This window comes from Sipha flava, unplaced genomic scaffold (assembly GCF_003268045.1).
Source record: "Sipha flava isolate LNK unplaced genomic scaffold, YSA_version1 85_pilon_pilon, whole genome shotgun sequence".
NCBI lineage: Eukaryota > Metazoa > Arthropoda > Insecta > Hemiptera > Aphididae > Sipha > Sipha flava.
The window spans coordinates 244,578-269,646 of NW_020273627.1; the positions used below are offsets into that span (position 1 = coordinate 244,578).

Here is a 25,069-nt window from a genome sequence, read left to right on the forward strand (position 1 = left end):
TCAAAGGGTTGAGAACCCTTGGTGGTTCAAAGCATAGACGCAACTAGGGGGTGCAATAGGGTTTTCAGCAGCCCCGAGTTCAAATGTAGCAATGCTGTTTTTTTTCTCAGATCCATACAACCTATAGTAATCACAGTTAAATACCATTTAGTTTTATTTTCAGCAATTTCAGCGCTCCCAATATTTGGGCTCTAGTTACCGTCCATGGTCCAAGGTGTATTTCAAGGTGTTGTGAGGTCGGTGAAAAATCGCGTGTCGACCGATACACGGTGTCGCGATCGTTTCGTATCGTAATGATTCGTGATGATCGATACGGGGAGAACCGCGTCATATCTTCCGGTGCCGTTTCGGTCCATCGCGCCGCGGAAAAACGCACCGGGGCGACGGATCATATTCCGGCGACGTCACCGCAATCGCCGGTTTGAACGCGGTCACCGAGCCGGTCTTGCTAAATGGTATCGGTTGTACGAAAACGCCACATTCTCGATTTATCATATTATTATGGTGACTCGTAGGCAATCATTATCTGTAATATCGTCTCGGTTTTGTGCGCACCAAGTATTTTGTTTCCATTGTGTACGTTTTCCCATACCGCTCGGTGGTCGTTAACACGAGTTTACACGTCATTCTGTTGTAACAATAAATATCCGCCGTCGAATTGATCACCCCTTACTATATTATACAATGATCGGTAATCAACGTTTTGCGATATTGGTACTAAAAATCGCAGACAAGTATGCACGATACGTTTCTTAATTGTCTCGCTAACTGTTTACATACAGTTCTACCGTGGACTGTGCCGTTTGACATGTTACGGTTTTTTTTTCTAATTTGTGATTAGTAGAACCCGGATTTATATGCATTTGCATGTTTGTACTAAGTGCATGCACGTCTACGGAGGTTTAAAATGTCCACGGTTCATTTAAAATCTTTTAAAAGATTTGTATTTCTTTTTACGTTTTCTATTAGTTTTTTGAAAGTAGCTAACTTCAAACGATCTAAAATATTAATTTTAGTTTTATTCTTTTTATTTTTATTCTCGTTTTTAAGTTTCCTAAAAGTTTTAGATTGATTTAAATTATTTGAAATACAAGGCAGTGGATATTATCATTTTTCTCGTTTTTGATAAAATATTTTGAATATTATTTGGTAAAAAAATGTGGTTTTTTTTTTTAAGTCTAATTGCATATTTAGCCATTTCTTCTTTGCATATTTGCATCATATTTGATACTTTTTAAATACATATAAATCCGAGATCTAGTGATTATGTTGTACGAGATCAAGATTTTATATTGAATTTATAAAAATTCTTTACAGTTCTATCGCTGGTTCATATGATACTATTAATAATGATTTCTATCTGTAGATCCGTTTTACCCATTCGGAATGTTAAATGTAAATGGTGTATAAATATATTTTTCTACGCCTTCACCTCCAACTATTTCGGGTAGGCCACCCTCATCCCTACTTCCACATGTCTCGATCCACCATACATTCTTCGCATACGTTAACCAGCTGCTGTCTTCCATCACTTCTAATCACATCCGATCTTTTTTCTTTACCCTACTCCTTTCTCTCTTTTCATTTACCTTCATTTAAACGTCAACCTTTCCATTACGTATATATATATACGTATATATTTATCTATAGTGGAATATACAACCCCTTTTAGAATTATTAACTAACATAAACAATTAAGACGGTAATCAAGTTCCCGCGAGATGTGTATGTGTACGGGATCATTGTGTTATATAACTGAACATATAATCATTAACCGACTACATTCTTCGATACGATTCGAACTGATGTTTTCCACATCGGACCGAATTTGAGCGAATTCCAATATGCCAATTTTACCCTTGTCAAATAGTGTTGTCGACTTTGAAGACGGTCTAAATCCGAGCACATAAGTTATTACTACAGGAATTGCGTTCGTTATTATTACGAAAACTGATGTGACCGAGATTTGAAATGGTTTGTTTGTGAAGAATCCTTGTATACGCGTAAGTGGTTACGGATAAGGCGAATAGAACGAGTTGGGTTTGAGTTTGTCGAAAATGAATTGACCGCAGTAAATAGTAAATGAAATGAAGAAAATAAAAGTTTTCGACATTGTCAAGGAAACGTTTTTGGGCATCTAGGCGAATATCGAACATTTTACTTTTCGAATTGTTTGGTACGTGTATCAACGCTTTAACTTCGAACGGCCAGTAACTTTTTCGGTTCTCTTTGAAACATTATACTTCGAATAATCATTTAGTGGGTATATTTTAATCGTTTGTGATTTCGCCAACATTCAAATCATTAGTAAATATCTACTATTTATTCCAATTAAACAATTTTTTCAAGATATTTTATGTAGTCATAAATTATTGTTGAATACTCCATAAAATAGTTGGGGAGTAATATTTGCTCAGATATTCTATAATCAATCACCACGAGAGGCTTAATAGATTACTTCTAAAACTCTATACGCATGAATTTTTTTTTTTTTCTAATTTCAATGTATTTGTGAACAGTATACATAAGATAAAAAAAGGAACTGAATTAATTACCTATAGGTATTTTCCATTCAAAAAAGTTTAATTTAATGAAAAAGTCAGATTCTGTTGTAATATTGAAACATCCACAAACGCTCCAACGTTCTTATTTGTAGCTCTCTATTATCCCATTCATTATAATTGTGTATAAACAGTAGACGTATAGATATTTTACAGTTGATGAAAACTAGTTTTAAATGTATTATAAATACGTAAAAATTACTATTTGTAGACTAAAAATAATAGGATAAATATTGATGTTATATTTGAGTTGATATTTTTCTGTAATTTTATTTTTGAATAATTATAACGATGGATTATTTTAATTATTTTGCATTTCCTAATGTCTATAATTATATCTACATATAATATATATATATATATAATTATTCGGGATCTTGAACGTTAATTTAATGGTCGCTAAAGAGCAAAATGAACGACCTATGTACAGGCTCGTTCCATTTTAGTTAACTTACGGGTGAAACCTCGCGTGCAAGCACTGTTGCCATTATGTTTTACGTTAGCAGCAATATAAATATTAAACACGTACATATTTTACCAACGCATAATATTAAAAGGTATAATAAGATCGATATCATTGATGAATTCAATGAATATTCTAACAATAAAATTCTAATATACCATCGTTAATTTTAATCTTACGATGTCAACCTAAATGTAAGTTGTTGTACAATAAGACTGTAAAGATCTTTTATAGTTGACAATTTGAAATTCTCTCTCTCTCTCTCTCTCTCTCTCTCTCTCCGTTGCACACGCGGGATAGATCGCGGAATCGCGTTTTCTATGTTCGTTTGATGTTTGATCGCGCGAATCGCCAGAGACAATAATACAACGCAGACACGAGTGGCGATCGGACGTTTACGACAAATTTACACGACTGTTGTCTGTCATCGACGAACCGTTCAGCCGCGCCACAGCGACGGCGGACGCACGACGTGACGGCGGGTGGCCATGGTCGTCCGACGTCTAATATGCATACAATGAGATTGGGTGTCGTCGGGCGATTTATCGGACGGAATAATGTACGGGTATCCGCGAGACTGACGTATAGTCGTTCAGCCCGACGGAGTAGGAATGAGTCCAGTGGCATGAGTTAGTTGTCGTAGACCCGAAACGTTTCGAACGAAAATCTTCGAAATCCGATTAAGGATTTCTTTCGCGAGAGGTAAAAAAAAAAATAAATAAATAAATACGCTGCATTACGAATTCCAATTCAACTCGTTCGGTTTTTTTTTCTCCTCTACGCGTGCGTAGTTCAACAAACAATTTATGAATGGGAACCTAATTTTATTTTACCCAACTGGACCGTCACATTTCTCTTGCATCGTTGATTTCAAGATTTTTTTCTGTTTAATAAAACGAACGAGAGCTGATTAAAATCCCGTTTTGCGGAATACGAGTAGATCCTGTTACAGTGTACACTAGCTGTGGTGTACCGACACCGTTTAGGGTCCGATTAGTTATTACCGTTTACAACCACTCTTTCGATGTTTGCAGTGCTCTACTAATTGGTTCAGATTTTATTCGGCCGACAGTGTATAAACAATAAATAAATGCGCAAAGTAGTAATATTACATTTTAACGTTGAGTAACAATCGTTAGTTTTCAAGAACACCCGTAGGAAATTACCCAACCCCTTCCCCTTCGGTACTCAACCCGTTCCGTGCCGATTTGCCTGGCACATTGCTGTTCCGATCTTCAAACGCGACTTTTATCACGTCAAGTATTACGAAATGATAAAATACGAATAGATAGTAACATAGACACTTCGGTACACTTAATACACGCGCGTCGTATCTTTTTGCTAATCGATTCTGTGCCAGATTGTTTGTATTACGTACGATCAGAGATACCGTGGTTGTTTTATGGGAAGAAAATGAGGTTTCACATATTGCAATAACTGTACTTTGGATAGAAATGAAAACGTATTACGAGTGTTGTAATGATCGTCGGTATATATTTTTTCCTTACTCATCTACGGAACATATCCAGTGCCGTAGGAAGACTCGCTAGTGCTCCTGGCAAACATAGAAAAAAATCGCTTTTTAACCAATTCAAATTTGATGTTATGATATTTTTTTTTTTACCTTTAATTTTATTTCATTTTTTTAAGTATATATTTTATACGAGTATTTATTAGTTATTATTACAGTGTTGATTTTAAACTTTGAAAATTTGTTTTTCTCGCTTTATTACTGGCCAATTCATCGATAGTTTCTTCAAATTACATTTTTTTTTTTAAATGCCCTTATCATGCCCCATCATGATTTCATCATTCAATTCACACTTAATGTGTACAAATAGACAACATCTACGCATTTCAAAAAGTATAATGGAAAAATTTCGATTTGATTGTCGGATAAAAATACGACTTTTGGCACGATTCTGCGCCCCTGTCGTAGACACAGTTCGTCATACCCTTTCTACGCCACTGAACATATACATTAATGTAGAGTTGGACTTAAAAGACGGCTAGCGGACGAGTCCCAAATATTGACCCACCACCCGTCCTTATTCATCCTCCCAGCGCAAGGTATGTGCCTATACATACCTGGCCGTAAACCAAGTACGTACGTACTCGTATTTTTATAACCATTATTATTTTTATTATTATTACGTTATATCATGTGCGTGCATTGCGGTGGTAACGCTAGTTGTTACTTTTAAAGTTCTAAAACGAAAAAAATAAAATAAAAATGCAAAATACAAAATAATAATAAACTGTACACAGTCGTTTGGTCGTGTACAACCGATTCGTTTTGTCGCTGACCGCTTGTAATGCGCAGTGATTTAATGACGATGCGGCGCGTGCCCTTTAACGCTACCGCGTCAGCGTCTCCTCCGTCCATAGACTTCTGTCCTCCGTGCTCTGTAATTTACATTGGTCTGCCACCAGGAAACCGGTGCGACGTGCGTACACCTCGGCAACACGTACTTCGCACGTCAAGATCTATCGATCGCCACACATTATCGTGTCGTATTGTGTTGTACAATGTATCGTTTCGGTGCGTGTGCTCAGTAATTCCAAATAGGGTCGATTGATTTCTATTCGTTATTCAGAGGGCCGATGGGCGTTCATTTGAAACGGTGCCGACGAAAACGTATGTCGAAAATATTATAAAAAATAATACGTCCAATTATAAAATAACTACACATAATTTGAACGCAAATACGAGTCTATATAAACATGTCTGTAATTATTTTATGATTTTTTAAAAAAAAAAAGTAAAAAAGTATCTCTGGACTACGACAAGAGGTTCAGCCGATAATCAGTTATGTCAAAGTATAAAATAAATAAAAAACCATACGAAACAAGAACCATCGTGTTTTTGACGAAAAAATGTTCTTTTGCATACCGAAGAAATATGAGAGTTATGTCGTGTTATTTCATCGGACGATAGCGATTGGGGGAGGGGTTAAAATTCCTGTCTTCTCACCCTTCTTCCAGCATGAAAAAATCACATACACATTTACAAAGACACGGTGATGGAGAAGTAGTCAGATGAGCGAAAAAGAGGACATTTTAGTGAATTATAGCAAAGATCTTACAATTTATGTTTGAAACGTTCGACTAGATAGGTCCTATTTTATATTTTTTTATCAATAAAATAATCGCAATGCCTTCCGACGTACCGTGAAACGGTAACCTGCAGTTTAATAGTTTTAATTTTAAATTCTTAAAGATATTTTTTGGGTCGAGTTCAAAACCGAGAACACGGTCGTTTCCTTTGACAATGCGCAACGAACACAATTAATGATGCTTTTTTTTCGGTCGTCGATGGGAAATATGGGCGAATCCATTAAAAACAGCTACGGCGAATATAGTTTACGTGATTACACATGCGTACGGTCCAAGACAGGTTTAAGAATATATTATACGTAATGCCATAACTCGTATTACATTAGGAGATGCGCTATGACTATTTTTATTTTGTACATAATTGTTTTCTACTCTATCAACGCGGGTTTTGTTTTCGGTCATCACACCGGGGGGCATAGTTATACACCACTACTGGTTTTCGTATGGCACATGTATTCCGTTTTATTTTTCAATTTCATTAACCGTTTAGAACCGTACCGCTTTGTACATTTGTTTGGTCGAATCGATCGTACCGCGGCAATAGCGGTCGGCCGATCTTCTATAACACACGATCAACACAAAATATAATATACGTGTACAAGTGATTATTGGTCGAGTTAAGTACAGAAGGTTTCGATGAAATTCCTACCGGCGTCCAGAGCGTAAACGGTCTAGTTTTGCGAAGTCGAATCGCTTGACGATGATTGCTGTTACTGGAAACTTGTCGTTGTATTGCAATATATAATATCAGCTCAGCTGTAATTTCCGTGTCCGTCATAAAGTTTGGACGCACGTTTGGACTAACAATTGTTAACGCAGGTACGGTCCTTTCGATTTCCAATAAGACGTTCAAAACTTCTGATATACTCGGTAGTCGGGAATTTCTTTCATTAGGATATTGTTCGAAAAGTCCGCCGGCTTCATCTGTACAATGCCATTGTTATAGTACCAGTACGACGTACTTGTATTTGATCGTTTCCTTTGGCGGATCGGTAACTAACATTCAGATCGGTATTCCAAATTGTTTCTTTTCACAATGTTTGTTTAATTGAACATAAAACATAAGCACCACGATTATTTACTGGTACCGACGGGCCTTTCACGTTTTCACTCTGACCATGACCGCGGTAGATTCTGTGTCCGTTTTGAATCGGATCGCTAATATATAAATTTAATAATAATATATTACGTATGCACGTGCTGCTATAAGTTACTTAAAAGTTAAAACTCATGTAGTAATGCGACATGTAGTTCGTATTTGTTTTCATACCGGAGTGCATGTACGATATGCAACGTTATTGGTTATATTTATTATTAAATAATTTTAAGAATATTAACGCCATACCGAGTTGGTCACAAATAAATGTAATTGCATATTACATTTCATATACGCTGGTTTTTCAATGATGTTTTTTTAAATGTTTGTAAAATAATAATTTATATACAATGGTAAATTATTAAAACCAAGCGAAATATTATGTAATTAATATCAAGATTATAGAGAGTTATTACCAAGACAATTACATAATTTAAAAAACTCTGTAACAGAAAAAAAAAAACAAATAAATTTCACTACAATTTAGAACTTCAGGGTTGAGAAAAAGTTTTTGATTTCTTTTGAAATTCACCGTCATACGTTGAGTGTACCATGGTTATAATATTGTACCGAAGAGTTTTCCAAATATGTACTTTTATTTAATGCGTTATTATTTTTAAGCAAGGTGCATTAGAGTGAAATATTTTCAAGTTTCTACGCAGTAAAGGTTCTTTTGGAAAAAATACATCAATAATTACATTTATCATTAGTGTGTCTACCCAGAACCATTAAACGTACATAGTTTATCATACAACACTAAAATAAGGTAAGAAGATTGAAATTAAATTTTTAACTTGTAATTTTTTTTACCGATGGTCTCATACAACTATTATTGTATACAGTAGTAAATGATGGATAATCTAAATGGCAGTAACTCAGGATGTCTGAAACGCCCATCAATCAATATACTGATCAACACTTCGTACCGAAAATTGGTTTTATGTACTGAATTTTCTCTGCGACCATTGACTATCGAAAATCAACAGTTTATGAATTTTGTAACCAACGGCTAATTCACATGTTACGTGTTTTTTATTATTATATTTTTAAAATTAAACGCATTTAAAATTAAAGAAATAATCGCTCAAAGTTAAATTAGTGCATTTAAAGTTACAAACAGTTCGTTTAAAATCATACCTTATTAATATTATTAATAATGATCAATCGATGCCGTTGTACGATTTAAATTCCGTTATTTTGATAATATGTTTATGATTTTACTTTTGTCATCACAAATATTAGTTATGAAAGAATCATGGCAAATAAATTACGACTCAATATGTTTTATAAGTATGTATAGAATGGGATAGGCTGACAATCATTAGGTCGACAGTACATTGGACATAAAAATATATTTTTTAATTATTTTATGTTCTTATATGTATATGTTTGTCTGATCCACGGTAAATAGCCGAACATTCAATACAAAATATATGAATACGTTATTAAAAGGTGTAGATTCTTACATCGTACATAAATGTATTTCAATTATTTAAACTGTTTAAAATTATAATAAACTATTATTTTAAATTTTATACCATAATTATTTTAAATATTTCTCTTTGTTCAACATTTATAATTGATATGTATAAGACACTTTTTTTAATAATTTGGATAATTTTTTTTCTTATCCTTTTTTTTTTTATTTTTGATAAACTATAATTTATTCGAACCGTCGGACATCAACTTAGTTATCTTTTTACCCAATGGTTATTGGTCCAATTTCGTGATTCCGTATAGAACGCGAATTGAAAATAACGGTGATAGTATCAATCATGAACTATAAAACTTTTCTTTTTTCTTTATTTATTTACATATTTTTTATTTTTATACTTATTAAATTTAAAAAATAATTCTTGCATGCCGGTTTAAACATGTGAAATTGACGTTTTATCAAGTTCTAAATGAAAAAAGTCTAGCCAATTAAAAAGTTTAGCTTTTGAATTTTAGAGATCAAAGGCTTATTATGCTTGAATACACTGAATATTTTAGAATGAATATTTTAGGTATTTACAGTTCACTTTTAAAATTGTGACTAAACTCAAAATTAAACCTTTTATGTATGCGACAATATCGCTGGATAATAATGAAATAATAAATTTAATTTGAAAGAAACTAATCGAATATTTGAACGGATATTTTATAAGAAAACAAAATGTTCGTGTTTTACTCGATGGTTAGTTTATAATTTAAAATTTTCGATTGGTAAATTTAAAATAAAATTATTTAATTTAATAAACATTTGTGTAGTTAATAGTAAAACAATTCACATTGATGTGTATCATACTTATATTTATTATCTCAACCAGATGCGAATATAAAAATTGTTTATATTGATTTTGATTTTTCATTCTTTATGTATTATATAATTGCTTCGAATATGTTGTGTCCTAATTATTATATGTACCCATAGTTACTTTTCAATTTTATTAATTGTGATTTTTATGATTTTTATACGGATCACTGGTACTACTATGTAACATGATTAACTGTCAAGTATTATTTAACATTCTCGAGGGGCATATATAATACGTAATGTATAGGTTGAATATATTTATTAAATCATATTCGGTTGTAATAAGCAAATAAATAATCGACGGTGAACCGCGAGCATTGAACTTTATTTCACGTAATTTCACTCAATAGCGTTTACACCGCGAAAAATAATAATCTTGGATTGTTAAAACTGTACGTTTAAAAACGATATTCATTTTGAAGTCTCCTTATTTTGCTAATACGACCATGAGTCCGAACCAAAGGGTATAATATCATTTAAGTTCGATACACCGCTATAAGCTGCACACTGCGTATTGTATAATATCCAAAAGCTCATGATAACGATATTTATTTAATCAATTTATTTATTTATTTGATGATAAACGCCCTAGTTAGGGTTCAGTACATATAAAGTGGATAACATTTATTAGCTACAGTTAATACAGTTATTATACGATTAACTATGCTATGAAATCTATAATAAGAATGATGAACATGATAATAACAAATATGTAATAATAAACACAAAAACGAGAACATAGAAATATTCTTTAAGATTATTATGAATAAATTAAAGATTTTAACTTGGTTGGACTGTCATCAGAAAAAAATCAAAGCGAGTTGAGGAATTACTTGTAGTTAGTATTCTATTCGTCGGAGCAAAAAGATTATAATTTCGATGGAATGTTTTCGTACAAAAAGGTTGATTTACACTCATGGATATTTGATGACTTTATATCAATTGCGTCGAGATCGCAGGTAAAGAGATAAAAATTATGGGATGGAAAAAAAGTATACATCTATTGCGCCGATCGATATTCGAGTTAATACATTTTGTGACTATCTCATTGATACATATATTGACGAAAATGCAACTTTTCCCTGATATCTTTGGTCATCATGTAACATATCAGGCGAAAACAACAAATTGTAAGGCATTTCACTCAGCGTTTGGGAAATATTTTTATTCACCCCATCTAAATATTTTTGTTTTTTATGAAGTTTTAAGAATAATGTAACGTAGCAATCATAATAAGTATTCTCTTAGTTATCCCAAATACACCGAACTCTAAATTTATGACAAAAAAATAAATAGTAAAATAAACATAACTTATTTTAATACTAGACTTATGAACTTTTCAAAATTTATAGGGTTAGTGTGTATATATATTATGATATTAGTGTAAATAGCAAGTATGTAAAATGATAAGTTTGATTTTAATTTTAATTTTTGTTTTTAGCCATTACGATTTTTACTTGTACTGTATAGTTGTTATGCCGGCGCATTATATGTATACCTCTTAAATATACCCTTTTCATACCGGCGCCAATATATGTATACCTTTTTATACCGGCACAATGGATGTATACTGTACAGGTAGCGTCCCAAATGCGACGCAATTGACGGATACCGTATTTGATATTGGTATTCGAGACAATAATTCAGTGCGAAATCGATTCGATCATTTAGCAGATTTCATACGACCGTAGCACATCGTTTTCTTCTATTTTCCAATGTTTCGATATCAAAATGTTTAGCTAGTCGTGCGATGGATATGTGCGATATCCGATATCGTTGCGGTCGGGCAACGCGTGCGACATCCGGTTGGCTGTGCGTTTCCGGCCCAGGTCAACAGGCCAACGGGTCGGTGAATTGTACGTGTACGGTCGGGGGAGGGTTGGGGGGGGGGCGCCCGCGATGCAGTTATGTCGAAACGTAAATATTTACGATCCCGGTAAAACGATACACGTACCTACACGGTCGGCCCGAACGAGGCGAATAGCTTTCGGATCCGCGTCCAAAGCGATCGCTGATTGCATTCGTGACCGTAAAGTTAGCGACTCCGTAACGGAGTGCGCGCTGCTATTATAACGTACGCACCGACAACGATGTATAATGTTGTTTCGACTAATTACACTCTCCCCCGGACCGTTAACGCGGAAAGCGTGCTTATATTCTACCGCAGTGGTTCTCAAACTTTTTTTGTCCGCGGAGCCCTTATGCTTTCAAAAAAAATCTACGGAGCCCCGAAAATCAGGAATTTACATCCAAGACAACGATAAGTATTAATATTCCGTACTTAGAAAAACCGCACAGTTCAAAATTTCATTTTTTTTTAAAGTTCGGATTTTGTCATTTACCGTGAAAACTTTGGTCGTTTTACGTTGCGTTGATAGATTCACACCGTTTAATTTTGTGAAAATACCAGCCAAGTTATGAAGTCATGATAACCATTAATTTTATCGGAAGTCTTACTTGTGAACAGGATTGGTGTCACTAAAACGTATTACTCGCTGCGCAATTCAGGTAATCGTACCAGCGTTTTTCCTCGACAACTAAGAAATACGATAACATTTAAATTTAGATAATCGATACATGCCCACGGAGCCCCTAGACATCTTCCGCGGAGCCCTAGGGTTCCGCGGAGCACAGTTTGAGAACCGCTGTTCTATCGTGTGTTATGCGCGCGCGGACGCGAATCGATGGCTTAGAAGATCGGCCTCCGCGTGTGCGCGTAACGTTATTTCGCGTTACACGTTAAAAATCATGGTTAACCATGTGCGAATCACTGATCGCAGAAAGGCAACGTGCGCGCAAGACATTTTTTTACCGGAGTCACGTAAATCTATATGGGCAACACTTGGGAAAGGGATAGGTTTGAAAACGAGTACATCACCTTGACATTAGCTTTTCTCGACGTTCTAATGGATCAGTCCCGTTTTCACTTGAAACACGCGTTTAAGGCGGATGAATACAAAAAACTGAATTTCGCGAAAAGTGGCCATTTCTGAAATTAATGATTCGTGTACTGTGCGCGCGTGCATAATCGAGACGTTCTTGTGTTTATCGAATTCATACGTGCTGCGCTTATTCCGTTCCGTACGGTTTATTTATGTGCGCGGATTGACGACCGTTCGTACGAATGACGGTTCACGATTTTCGTGTCGTTATCCTTAATTTATTTTTCGCCACGCTTTATCGAAATTACTTTACACGCCACGGTTATAGAATAATCAACACTTTACCGTGAAAGTGGTGACAATCCGGAGCTTACCAGTCAGTCGTTGTTTGGCGTTTGCTATCCGAACGATAAAATGCGAATATATTTATAAACACTAATACGGTTCCATTTTAATGTATAAAAAAAAAAAAAAGTAATACCATATTGAGCGTGTGTTTATTGTTATAAAGTATCTATAGTTGATGTGTACGAAATTTGATTTGTCGTTTGCTTCAAAAGTTCGAATTCCTTCCACAATGTTTTATATAAATAAATTTAAAACACGTGTTACCCGTCAGTTTAACGATACAATTATGCTCGTACATTTTCGTTAGTCGTTCAATCGATATAATCGGTCAAATTATAATTTTGTTTTTAATAAAAGACGACTGGTTCACATGTTTCGACCCAAAATCCATTCGACCGAAAACAATTCGATACCATGAAATTTTCAACATATTTTATCGATTATTCAAACATCAAAACACATGGCCCCACCATCATAATATGACTCACGCTGTTTTTTTTTTAATTTTATTCATGTTTCTTAATGGCTTCACTGGTCGTTTTCTCAAATATAATTTCCAAAAAAAAATGTCTCCTACTCGTATGTCGATATTAACTTGAAGGTATTGGATAATCCGTCCTATAAATCAACGTATTTGTTAGATGATGTTTTTGAGTATTTAAATAAACTTTATTAATATTCACTTTTTTCATTTTAATTATTTATAACATATTGATAATTAACATGGATGGTTCAAAAATTGTGTCACATTAACTTTTTCATGTGTCACTAAATGTACGCTCATGACGACAAATTAAAATTTAAAAATTGTCTTATGTAATTAAAAAATATTAGGCTATCGGTAGATTGCCATTTAAACTATCATGTTCATAAACTTTGTGCTTTTTTAATTGTTTATTTTTATTGAAGTTTTACTTTTATTTTAAAAACACAAGTTATTGAAATAGATTCTGAATATATGTTGTCGCGAGGCAACACCTATAATACCAAACAGAAATGTTTATTTTATCTTACCTTCATAATAAAATAATACGCACAACCTCATAATTATTATGGAAACTCCTGAAAGGTCTTTTACAGTTAATTTATTTATGAAGACTCTGTACGATGTTGCACACAAGTATGCTACTTTCGTTTAGGAAATCATGAAAATTACCTTATTGAAAAATAATAACTATGCTGCCGAAGTATGCACTACGGTTTAGTGTTGAAAAATTATTTAACAATCCACACGGAGTTCATGTTTACGAAATACGCATATCGTACATTATTATTACGCTCATTAAAATTTTGTACGCCTATAGTTGATCGATTGGATACACGTATATATTCGTAGTGAAGATAAAATAGTGAAAATTAATGAATATTTCGTTGTAGCGTTTGAAAATCGATGTAATATTCATAATTAGTAAATGGTCAATACTCGTAAATCAATATATAAATTATATATATATATATAACTAATTATATCGATAAACAAACAAATTGTTTGTATATATATAAATAAAACAATTAAATAAATGCTTAGTCTGGAATATTATTATATTTGTAAAGTACGACCGGTTTAAAAATTCATCGTCAGGTATATAATGGTACCATGTAAAATTGCAACTCTTTAAAAAAATCAATATTGAATGATTTACCTTTGTATTATCAAAAACAAAACAATTTTTAGGTACTTACATTAATACTTAATAAATATTTGTGTTTATGTTAATATTGACATTTTTATTTTATTACACATTAGCTATTCCATTTATAATTTGTAAAAATAGTTAATGATATTTGTTTTTTTTTTCGATGATTAAGCGCTGTACATTTTCAAGTTCCTATTGTTAATTTCAAAACAACATTTTGAAACAACAGTTAAAAACTTCAATAGCTTTTCCGAGAAAGAGATTCCAATTTAAAAATCTTGTATTTTCATCTTATAGGGGGCCGTTATAAGGAAGTTTTACTGCATTTCGTTTTATGTAGTAACGTTATGTAATCGACAATTTTTATTTTCCGACTTATTGAGAGTTTTTTGTTTTCGCTGAAATGATAATGTTTTTGTTTTCGGTTAATGGTAGTTCTACTTTAGTGGAGTAATTTTATTTTTATATTTGAAACAGGACTATGGGTTTTTTCCGTCATAAGGAGATCTCCTCCTAAAAGGGGATTCGTTGTACAGAGGTATTACTGTATAATAAATATGTGCAGTTTCATATGGATGTAATATTATTGCATTTTCACGTATAGCACATGTATAGTTTAATAATTTTTATCTCATATCACGTTGTATTTATTTTAATTATTTTAACAATTATTTCATAACAAATATTTGTTTAATTTAAATTGTATGCAATGTGTGTTCCGTAAAGCAGGTGTTCATTTTGTTCTGTAGCAAGCCAGCAGTAGTGTATTTTATTTTTCTTCTAGAGTGCTTGTCTCTTTCGATCGATACGCATTTGAACCGCTTCGGCTGACAGTCTAAAACTAGACTGGCCTTCGTGTCAATAAAATATTATTTAAAAAACAAAAACAAAATACTAACAATAATAACAAAATGAATAAGAATTACGCAGTTGTTACAATAGAATATCGACTGTTGACGAACATCAAAAAATAATAATAAATAATGATTAATATAATCTTTGGACATTCTGTAACAAAAAATAGATATATAGTGCAAATAGTTGTACTATACATATATTTACAATGGGTGAGATTATAGTTTACCATAAAACATTATTACTCTAAGCGATTATGATACATTGTTTAATTATAATTAATTGTACGCATCAGATTTTCGGGTATAAGTACAGAGATTATGATTTGTCAAAATTGAAATATTTATACGGATTCGTTGATGGATTTTTGGTCATATAAAATTATTGATAGTTTTCCGCAAAGAATTGCGTTGTATTTTGATTAGGTTTTTATTATAGTTATAAGATATGTATTTAAGGACATTCATAGTAAACATTTAAACAATTAAAATATAATACTATTATTTTATGTTTATAGATAAACGTCCATAACAAATAACTATTTTAAATATAATATAAAATACTAATGAAAATTGAATAATGTAAACATTTTATATCTTATCAAAACTTAAGATTAATTAGTTCTACGCAAAATGCAAATATCAAACTTAGGTACCCGTACAATAAATTACAATACTATGCTCCAACATTATTAGTAGATTTATATATGTTAAATATTTGTAACTGTAAGCATTAAGTCAAGCTATGTATTTAAACATCTGTTTTATAAACGCATAGTATAATATTTATTTGGAATATGTGCCGTGACGACATAACCATAGCGTTATTTTAAAAGATGTATCCAACAAATAATTATTAAACAGAGTGTTAGTTTTATTTATTGTTTTTGGTTTTCATGTTATTTCGGATGAACGCGTTGTCAAATTTGATTTAGGTGAATGTTGTCAGTGGCGTAGAAAGATTCGCTAGCGCAATCATAGAAAAAAACGCGTTTAAACAAATTAAAATTTAATGTTATGATATTTTTTTTAACCTTTAATTTTACTCATTTTTTTACGTGTAAAATTTATATTTATTAGTTATTACTACAGTGTTTAATTTTAAACTTTGAAAATTTGCTTTTCTCGCTTTATAACTGGCAAATTCATCGATAATTTCTTCATGTGAAATTTTTTATTTAAAAAAACTGATACATCCATTGGTAATGTTTTAATTTTCGATCTTGAAATAAGGTGTTCTTTCATTAGACTCATAGACAAATTTTTTAGAAAAATTCTACGCCGATTCGGTGCATCATTCGGCTTTGAAAATGCATATAAAACTTGTGCGTTTATTCCGGCAATGTTCATTAGACTATAAAAAATCACACAAGGCCAACGTTTCGTAATTCTAGACACAGTATAAGTAGCACACATTTTATCGACAGTATCTACACCACCTTTTGTACTATTATAATCCATGATTATTTCTGGCTTTTTAGAAAAAAGCAATACACGAAAATAAAGAAAAATATTTGTATGAAAAAAAAATAATATTATTACGACCAGGCGCGAGACGTATTTCGTGCGATCGGACGGAGTTGATTGAAATATACATCGATAATAATTTGAAAAATGCGTAAGATTAGATAACAATTATTAAGTGTTTATAACATATACGTCATTGTGGAATAGGAAAAACCCCAGTATTAATCGGGATACGTAGATAAAAGTTATGTCAATTAATCTATAATTGTCGTACAAAATGCGCATACGCGCCTGCTGAAAGGTTAAAAAAATACCAAATGGAAAACGTTGTCGAAGATGTACAGGAGCCTCCTAAGAAGCGCGGAGTTTGTCGTTTATGTACGATCGAAAAAAAGAGATCATCTGCTACAAAGATATGCTATAAATGCAAGTTGTACACATGTAAGAAGCATTCCAGCAAACATGAAATAATTTGTCGGACATGTAATGACGAAAATTTATCAGACTAGAATTAGATTATTTATTTATATTATTTATTTATTTATATTATATATATAATATTATAAAATATTATATAAATAAGAATAAAATGTTACAAAAAATATTTCTATTAAAAATTATTTATTTATCCTTTATTTTAATTAAATATATATGAAAAGCATTCTGTCGTATAAAGTACGACACGCGCCTGCCATAAGGTTAAATGCCCTTGTGCTACTTTCATAATTTCATCGTTAAATTCACACATAATATGTATAAATAGACAACATCTACGTATTTCAAAAAATATAATGGAAAATTTTTGATTTGACTGTAGGATAAAAATACGACTTTTGCACAATTCCGGGCTCTTTTACAATTCGTGGCCCTGGCGTAGGCACAGTTCACCATACCCTTTCCACGCCGCTGAATGTTGTATTATAGTTTTCCAGTATTATATAATTTGGTATAAATATTAATGCGATGTATTATAAGTTGAAATACACGTTTTAATTAAAAATATAATATTGGTCTTAAACGTACTGCGATTTCATGGTACTCGAAAAGGTTGCTATCAGTATTATAGTCCGCAAAAAAAGCCTTGAGTATATGCCAATTGTAAGTGGAAAGGGTGAGTGAGGTTAATTCCTACACCTCCCCAATATTTTTTTTGTCCATGAGCAATATGATTAGTTAACAAAATAAAGATCATAATTTGAAATCAATAAAATGCAATTTAAGACTGTTGTGGTGTCTCGCTGCAGAGTAACAGCTTTTTAAACTATATTTCCATGCAAAAACATGAATAATAAATTTGTAAAATGTACAAACAATAACCGTTCCTAATAAACGAAATAGCAAGGAATTACGTTTGGTATTTTTGATTTAAAAAAAAAAAAAAAAAAGGTCAAAATTTGTTAATACTGTTTATAGCTTTACGATTTATAGTGTATCCTTAACATAAATTACGTGTACCTGCGTAACATAAATTACATAATAAGTATACGCATTAAACAAAAAAAAAAAAAAAAAATGGAAAATCGTTATACCCGCGTATACGCTACACTACACCACTGGTTGCTATGGTTGATATTGTGTTCTATATTTTACATTAATTTATGCCTTGCTTATAAAAATAATGTAATTATTGAAATAGAATTGTAAATTTATTGAACGAGACATTCGTGTAACTTATTAAAAACAGTTTATATTAATATTTTAAAGTTCCATCACCATTAGGAAAGTTCATAAATAATTAATGTTTATCAACTTAATTATAATTAAATTACTGGAATTTAAATAAAGTCTGATGTGTTCAATTTTGCTAAAATATTATTTTCGTATTCAATAGAATATTATGTATTTTATTCAGGATCCATTAAAGGACCTCAATGTTGTGTAAAATCAATTTAATTTTAAATATATAACTATATACATAAAAATGGAGCCAAAAATGTATAACATTTCATCAATTGAGAACGACTGGGCCGATTTTGCTCAAATTTTTTTTTAATTGTTCGTAATTGCCAAGAAAAGGTTTTTACAAAAAAAAAATGTTTGGAAAAGTGTTATTGTTTAATAAATCGTAGTTTAATTTAATACTTTTTGACCCGGTCGATAATTGTGCAATTGAAAATGAATTATTAAATAACTATTAAAAATTATTTAAAAACTATTAATTTTACTATTGGTATTAAATGACGGGGTATTGCATAAATATTAAACAAGATCCCGCAACAGGTACCAAAACAAACAAGAATGTTAGTTCGAAGAATTATTATGCATATCGGTTGATGATTAGACGCGATCAGGACAACGTTATTCTACGATGTCGTGAGCTATGTCAACAATTCATGGTCGACATGTATGAAAAGATAGAGAGCGAACGATTTCGATACTTATGATTCAATTAAAAAAAGCTGTGTGCGGAAGATTCTCATTCACGGTTGTGCAACGGCACCCGATTAGTCATTAAAAAATGAATGAAAAATGTTATCGAAGCCATCATTTTAAATGACGAATTTCGAGGTGAAAATATATTACTACCGCGAATCCCTATTATACCCACAGATGTGCCAATAAAATTTAAACGCCTTTAATTTCCAATAAGATTGGCATTTGCAATGACTATCAATAAGTCTCAAGGCCAAACGACGTCTGTCTGTGGCTTAGATTTGAGCACATCATGTTTTTCACACGGACAATTAAACGTGGCGTGCTCTTGAACCATCCAGTTTGTTAGTGTTGACGAAAGATGGGATAACAAAAAATTTTGTACACTCTGTTGCATTAAGGGATCGATATTATTTTTTTCTAATATTGTCATAATTAGCAATGCATATAATTTTAAAGGATGAATTTTAATAAATTATTAAAAAAATAAATATTTGATGTTTTTTCATTTTTATACTTCGTCACTGTTCACAGCACTTCATACCTCTTCTATTTATATACCACATCCTTACACACTTATTATTAAATTAGTTATTTTTTTCAAAATAATGAATAAACAATGTTTGTCGGGTCAGCTAGTACAATATAAAATATGAGATGGTGCTTAAATTCGGTAAACACTGAATGTTTACTACTATAAAATTGACGTAACGATGTCAATGTGATAGATAAAACTAAAATAATTACTTAAATTAAAAATTTTTAATACAAGGGATGACTTTTTAAGCACGTAGAACCTTATATTACAGCGTTGAAATTCATAATGTGTACATTATATATATTTTAATTCGTGTAAATTCACCCGTGTTAAAGGCCTTTAAAAAACATGTAAAACATAAACTCGTGACTTCACTATTATTTTTCGCAAACCTTGAAATTTGCATTGCAATCGGTATTAAATGTATAAATTAGTAGATATATTTCATATGCCGTTATTCAGGGATAAAATGTAATCGTAGTTCGATAACACCGGTTGTTTTTACAGATTAAATTTAACATATAACTTTAAATATATTAATTTTCAATACGATAAATCGACAAGAAAACGTGTACCCGGAAAACATTCTAACAGAACGGTTGTTCCTGTAGAAGATGAGTTGTGTACGATTTTTAGAATGTCTCCAAACAGAAGATTTTGGTCGAGAGGTTGGGATATTCTATATGAGCTATGTATATTCTATATAGTTATTGTATAATATTATCTGCCAATACCATGTGCAATAGAGGATGCTGACTACACTACTGTAGCCTCCTACTCTGGATTATATTTAATGTGTTTGGCGTCTGAAACAGTTCCTCTGGTTCCTTGTTTTTTCTTATTCTCCATCCCTCATTTTTCTCGTACATTACTGGACCAAAGATCATTCTTAGGATTTTTCTCTCTAGAACAATCATTTTATTTTCCTCCGTTTTTCTTAAAGTCCATGTTTCTGCTTTCTTCCCTCAGATATTATAGCGCTTCCAATTACGGTGCACTGCTATTACTTTCGCGCGCAACGATAAAGTACGAATAATTAAATCTTCAACTATATTTAAAACGTCATCGTGCTCGAGTTGTTTGAAAAAAAAATGCCTTCGTTCATTTATATCATCATTTGTACTTCCGAAACATTTTTTAAAACGGAAAACAGAACAATTATTTATTCAAAAAGCATGTAAAGAAATTGGCCGGGGGGAATTAAATAAATTGAGCGAAATGTACTTTTCTAATAAACAACTATTTACCATTTTTGAAGTATGATTGAAAATTGTATGTGTGTGTGTGTGTGCATTTATGCTTTTATTGACATCACACAAAAATTACAAAAGTGACATATTAGTTGGGACGCGATGTTAGTGAACAAGACAATTTTTGTTTTCCCGGACTTTTGCGTAAGACTAAACTTTAAAAATTACAATTTACGAGCGAATAATTCGTTGAATGTATTTAATAAACCATACATTGTTTCAGCGGTTAATGACGATTCTTTTATTATTTTCAACATTACCTGCAGTGATTGCAGTAACTGACATAAGCATTAATTGCAGCAAAATTAAAATTTTTTTTGATTGGTACACCAACATCAATAAACCGAATGATCTAGGGTCTTAGTTAACTGCAGTTGATAAATCCAAAAAAAACGGACATAAGTAAGAACTAAAATTAACGCGTATAATCGTTGCAATTTATAAAAGACACAGTAACTCACTTTTTTGCTATGTGAATTTTTAAAATATACATATGATAAGTGATGACTTACAATAGTTTAAAAAAATAAAATAATAAAATAATTAAAGAACAGTAATAACTATCATATGCATTATTTAATAATAATAATTTGTTTCAAACTTAGACAAACAAAAATTGTATAATAATTTAAAGAAAAATCTTGGACAAAAAAAACTAATTGAAAAAACAATTTAAGTAAAAAACAATTAGAAAATAAAATATAAAACAGTCAAAAATAAAAAAATAAATGAATCGAGTTAAACAATATTAAATTGCATTCTTTTTAAAATATGAAATATATGTGAGATATGTATTTATATGCTTGCTAGCGATGTCAAACAATAAATCTGATAATTTTGGAAGTTCAATCTTCAATTCAGAGTCATTCATTACTTTGTCAATTCTAAAATATGAAACAAAAATAAAATAATAATTAATAAAACGTAAAACACAGAAAATTTATATATTGTATTTACCCCGATGAAACCGAATCCCTTGATAACAATCGTTCCGTAACAAGTTTGTTTAAAAGTATACCAGCCTTATAGCGAATACTTTGACTTTCATTTAATGTTATAAGTATCAAAGAAGCAACGAATGATACTTGATCATATTTTATCCATGAGTTGATATTATTCAACATCCGTACAATTTCCTGTAAATATAATTAAATAAGATAATTAAATAATTATACATTTTAAGATATTAAGAAACAGTTTAATTATCAAAAAAAAAAAAAAGAAAAAGTTAACCAACCTTGATACTTCTTTCATTTTTCTCGTCAAAATTATTAAGAACAACAATACATTCATCAATAATACACTGGGCCATTACAGTATGTGATTTTAATTCATATGATTTTTTTGATTCCTCTGGCAACTTTTCAAATGAACTATGGTTCTCATTGCTCTCAATTAACTTAACAGCTTCTGTAAAAAATATATAATCATCATAAAAATTTATGGTAATTGAATTAGTTCATAAATTATGTTATTTAGATTCAATCAAAAATGAATTAAATTATATTTTAACGGTTCAGAAAATATCTTGTATTTTGTATATTATTTATTTATTTTATTTAATAAAAATAAGATTTTGATTTTTTTGTTATGAACACTTGAAGGGATCATTATTGCACATAAATCATTTTTTTAAAACATTTTTAAAAAGCAATTATTTATTGCTGCATAAAAGTTCATACTAATACAAAATTACAAAATAATCTAATTTTAGAGGATAATTTTATCCTACTTTCTAGTATACAATTTGAAAGTAATGTTACAAATTTTTATAATTGCTAAACATATATAAAAAGCATAATTTAAAATTTTAAAATTTAAATTGTTGAATATATTTTAACAAAACATAATTATAATTATATATGATATATCATAAAAACATTACAAAATTTTAAAAACTTGTTAAAATAAATGCATAATATAGTAACTTAATTCTACATTTTTTCTAATAAATAATAATATTTATACTGTATAATTTGAAAATTGACATTATTACCTTCATTTATTATCCAACCTTTAAAATTCAAGTATTGTATTATGAATATCGAAGACTTTAGAGTTGGTGAAATTTTTATGAGGTCAAGGTTTTTAATTTTAAATGATAAAATATGATATACTGTACTGTCCAAATTATGAGTCTAAAAAATATAGATAATAATAATTAATTATAATAATAAAATAATAAATAAGAGGTTATTTATTCTATAATTTCCTAATACTTTACTATTTTGATTATTACTTTTGATAGTTTTGGTCCTGCTATCTGTAATATAGTACATAAGCAATGAATATTCTGATCATCATTTACTTTCATTAATTCGTCAATACACGCCAATATATTTTTTTCGTTTAAAGCCCCTTGTTTGAATAGTTCACCGATAAATCTATAAAAATATTACATTGTACAAGATATACAAATAATTAATTAATTTTACTTAAAAACATACTTGCAATGGGTTAAAGAACTATTATAGTATTGGAAATGAACCGTATTCAATCTGTTCTTAAAATTGGATGGTGTCTATAACAGATATCAAAGAGTTATATTTTTTGAAAATTGAATTAAAAAATAAATATTATCAATTGGTGGACAATGTATTTGAGTATAATATGGTTTTAGTCAAAGGTAAATTAGAATGGATAAGTTTGAATAGTTTAGTCGAGTAATCCTAATAAAGTCACTTAACTTATTAGCTATTATTGTTAATTGTACAATATTATATATATTATATATTTGGGTTAAAAGTATATAATAGTGTATAGTGTATAGTGTATAATAGTATATAGTGTTAATAATGTATGAATAAGTCTTGATTTAAAATGGTAAAAATCAGGTTATTTATAAATAAAAATGAATTATGCAAGTATCAATACTGAGATTCATATTAAGTTGAAGTGGTTTAAGACTAATACTTGTAATAATTATAGATTATACGATATAAAATAGTATAACCACAAAAATACGGTGATTATATTCAAAAAATAATATAAATTACCATATTATTTTTCTTAAAATTTTCTTTTAATTTAGATACTTCTTCCTGAGAAGTATACTGTGAGGTACAGCCCTCAAAGCATTTTTGTGCTAAAATTAACTGAAAAGTAGTTTCAGTGTTGTGTAGTTCATTAAATGTAGCATAATTAATCATGTATGCACATAAATTTGCGTATAAATTTACAAAATTGGGTTTATTAAATGCCTAGATTAAAAAAAAAAACAAAAAAAAATGTAATAACTATAAAAATGTTTGATAATATTTACATACCCCAGCATAAATTATATCCACCATTTTTTCAAATATATAAACTGTTTTAAATGGTATAGAAACAATTTGATCTGCCATATTCTTAAAATTGATAATATTTATATCTTGGACAATTGATTGTACCAAATTAAATATTTCCTAAAGTAAAAGAAGTTTAAAATAATAATTCTAAATATATTCCAAAAATAAGATTCAATAAATAAAATAAAACACATCTTAAGAAAAGTTTATTCAACAGCACAATAAATATTATTTTATAAACATAGACATATATTTATAAACATACAATATACATTTTTTGTAAGATTCAACAATTGTTAAACATACGATTAATATCATTAATTATTACATCAAATTTTAAATATTTTAAATTATATAATATTCAATACTTACAACTGGTTCACAAGTAGCTTCCATTGTTGTTATTAAATGAAAAAACAAATATTTCTGAAAATAACATTTTTTTATAAGTAATATAAACTAATACAGAGAACCCATAGTTAAATTATATAATTATTATTTATTAGTCACAAATTTAGGGGGTAGGTAATACCAACAGTTGAGGGGCAAAAATATTGGTTTAAAAATGATAACTAGTAACTTATAATTAATTTAATTATATAATTATAGTTTCGAGATGAAATATTATTTGGTAATCTTAATATAAATATTTAGAAATTACATTCTCTTCAATGTCTTTTTAAAGTAGATGGACGAATATAAAACGACTCTGGAGGCAAAACTTTACTATTGAATAAACTAAACAAATCTTAAAGTAAAACCAACTGATCTAATAATATTACTTCATACGTACAGTAAAATATCTTATTTTAAAACAATATCATGTACAACTATAGGTCTGAGTAAAATTTATCGTCAAAACAATTTGAAAAATATATATATTTAACTACAAAACAATAA

General features: G+C 30.3%; 1 protein-coding gene across 1 annotated transcript; it reads right to left on the reverse strand.

Moving 5' to 3' along the window:
* LOC112693352 lies at positions 1 to 24,565 on the reverse strand. The gene is made up of 9 exons (XM_025568363.1): positions 24,542 to 24,565; positions 23,885 to 24,082; positions 23,330 to 23,403; positions 23,122 to 23,266; positions 22,879 to 23,020; positions 22,120 to 22,292; positions 21,840 to 22,018; positions 21,686 to 21,766; positions 1 to 121 (listed from the first exon to the last, which is right to left on the reverse strand). The coding sequence occupies exons 1-9, from the start codon at positions 24,563 to 24,565 to the stop codon at positions 1 to 3; spliced, it is 1,137 nt and encodes a 378-aa protein (XP_025424148.1).
* Between the last annotated feature and the right edge of the window lie 504 nt (positions 24,566 to 25,069).

Bases quoted from the DNA above. Each gene is read 5' to 3' on its own strand.
- LOC112693352 (XM_025568363.1), bottom strand. From the start codon at position 24,565: ATGGAAGCTACTTGTGAACCAGTT. The intron at 22,293-22,878 runs GTAATAATGTCA...TATTTTTTACAG, and splicing joins AGGTTGGATAATAAATGAAG to AAGCTGTTAAGTTAATTGAG. The intron at 122-21,685 runs GCATATAAATAC...TGATTACTATAG, and splicing joins TTGTTTGACATCGCTAGCAA to GTTGTATGGATCTGAGAAAA.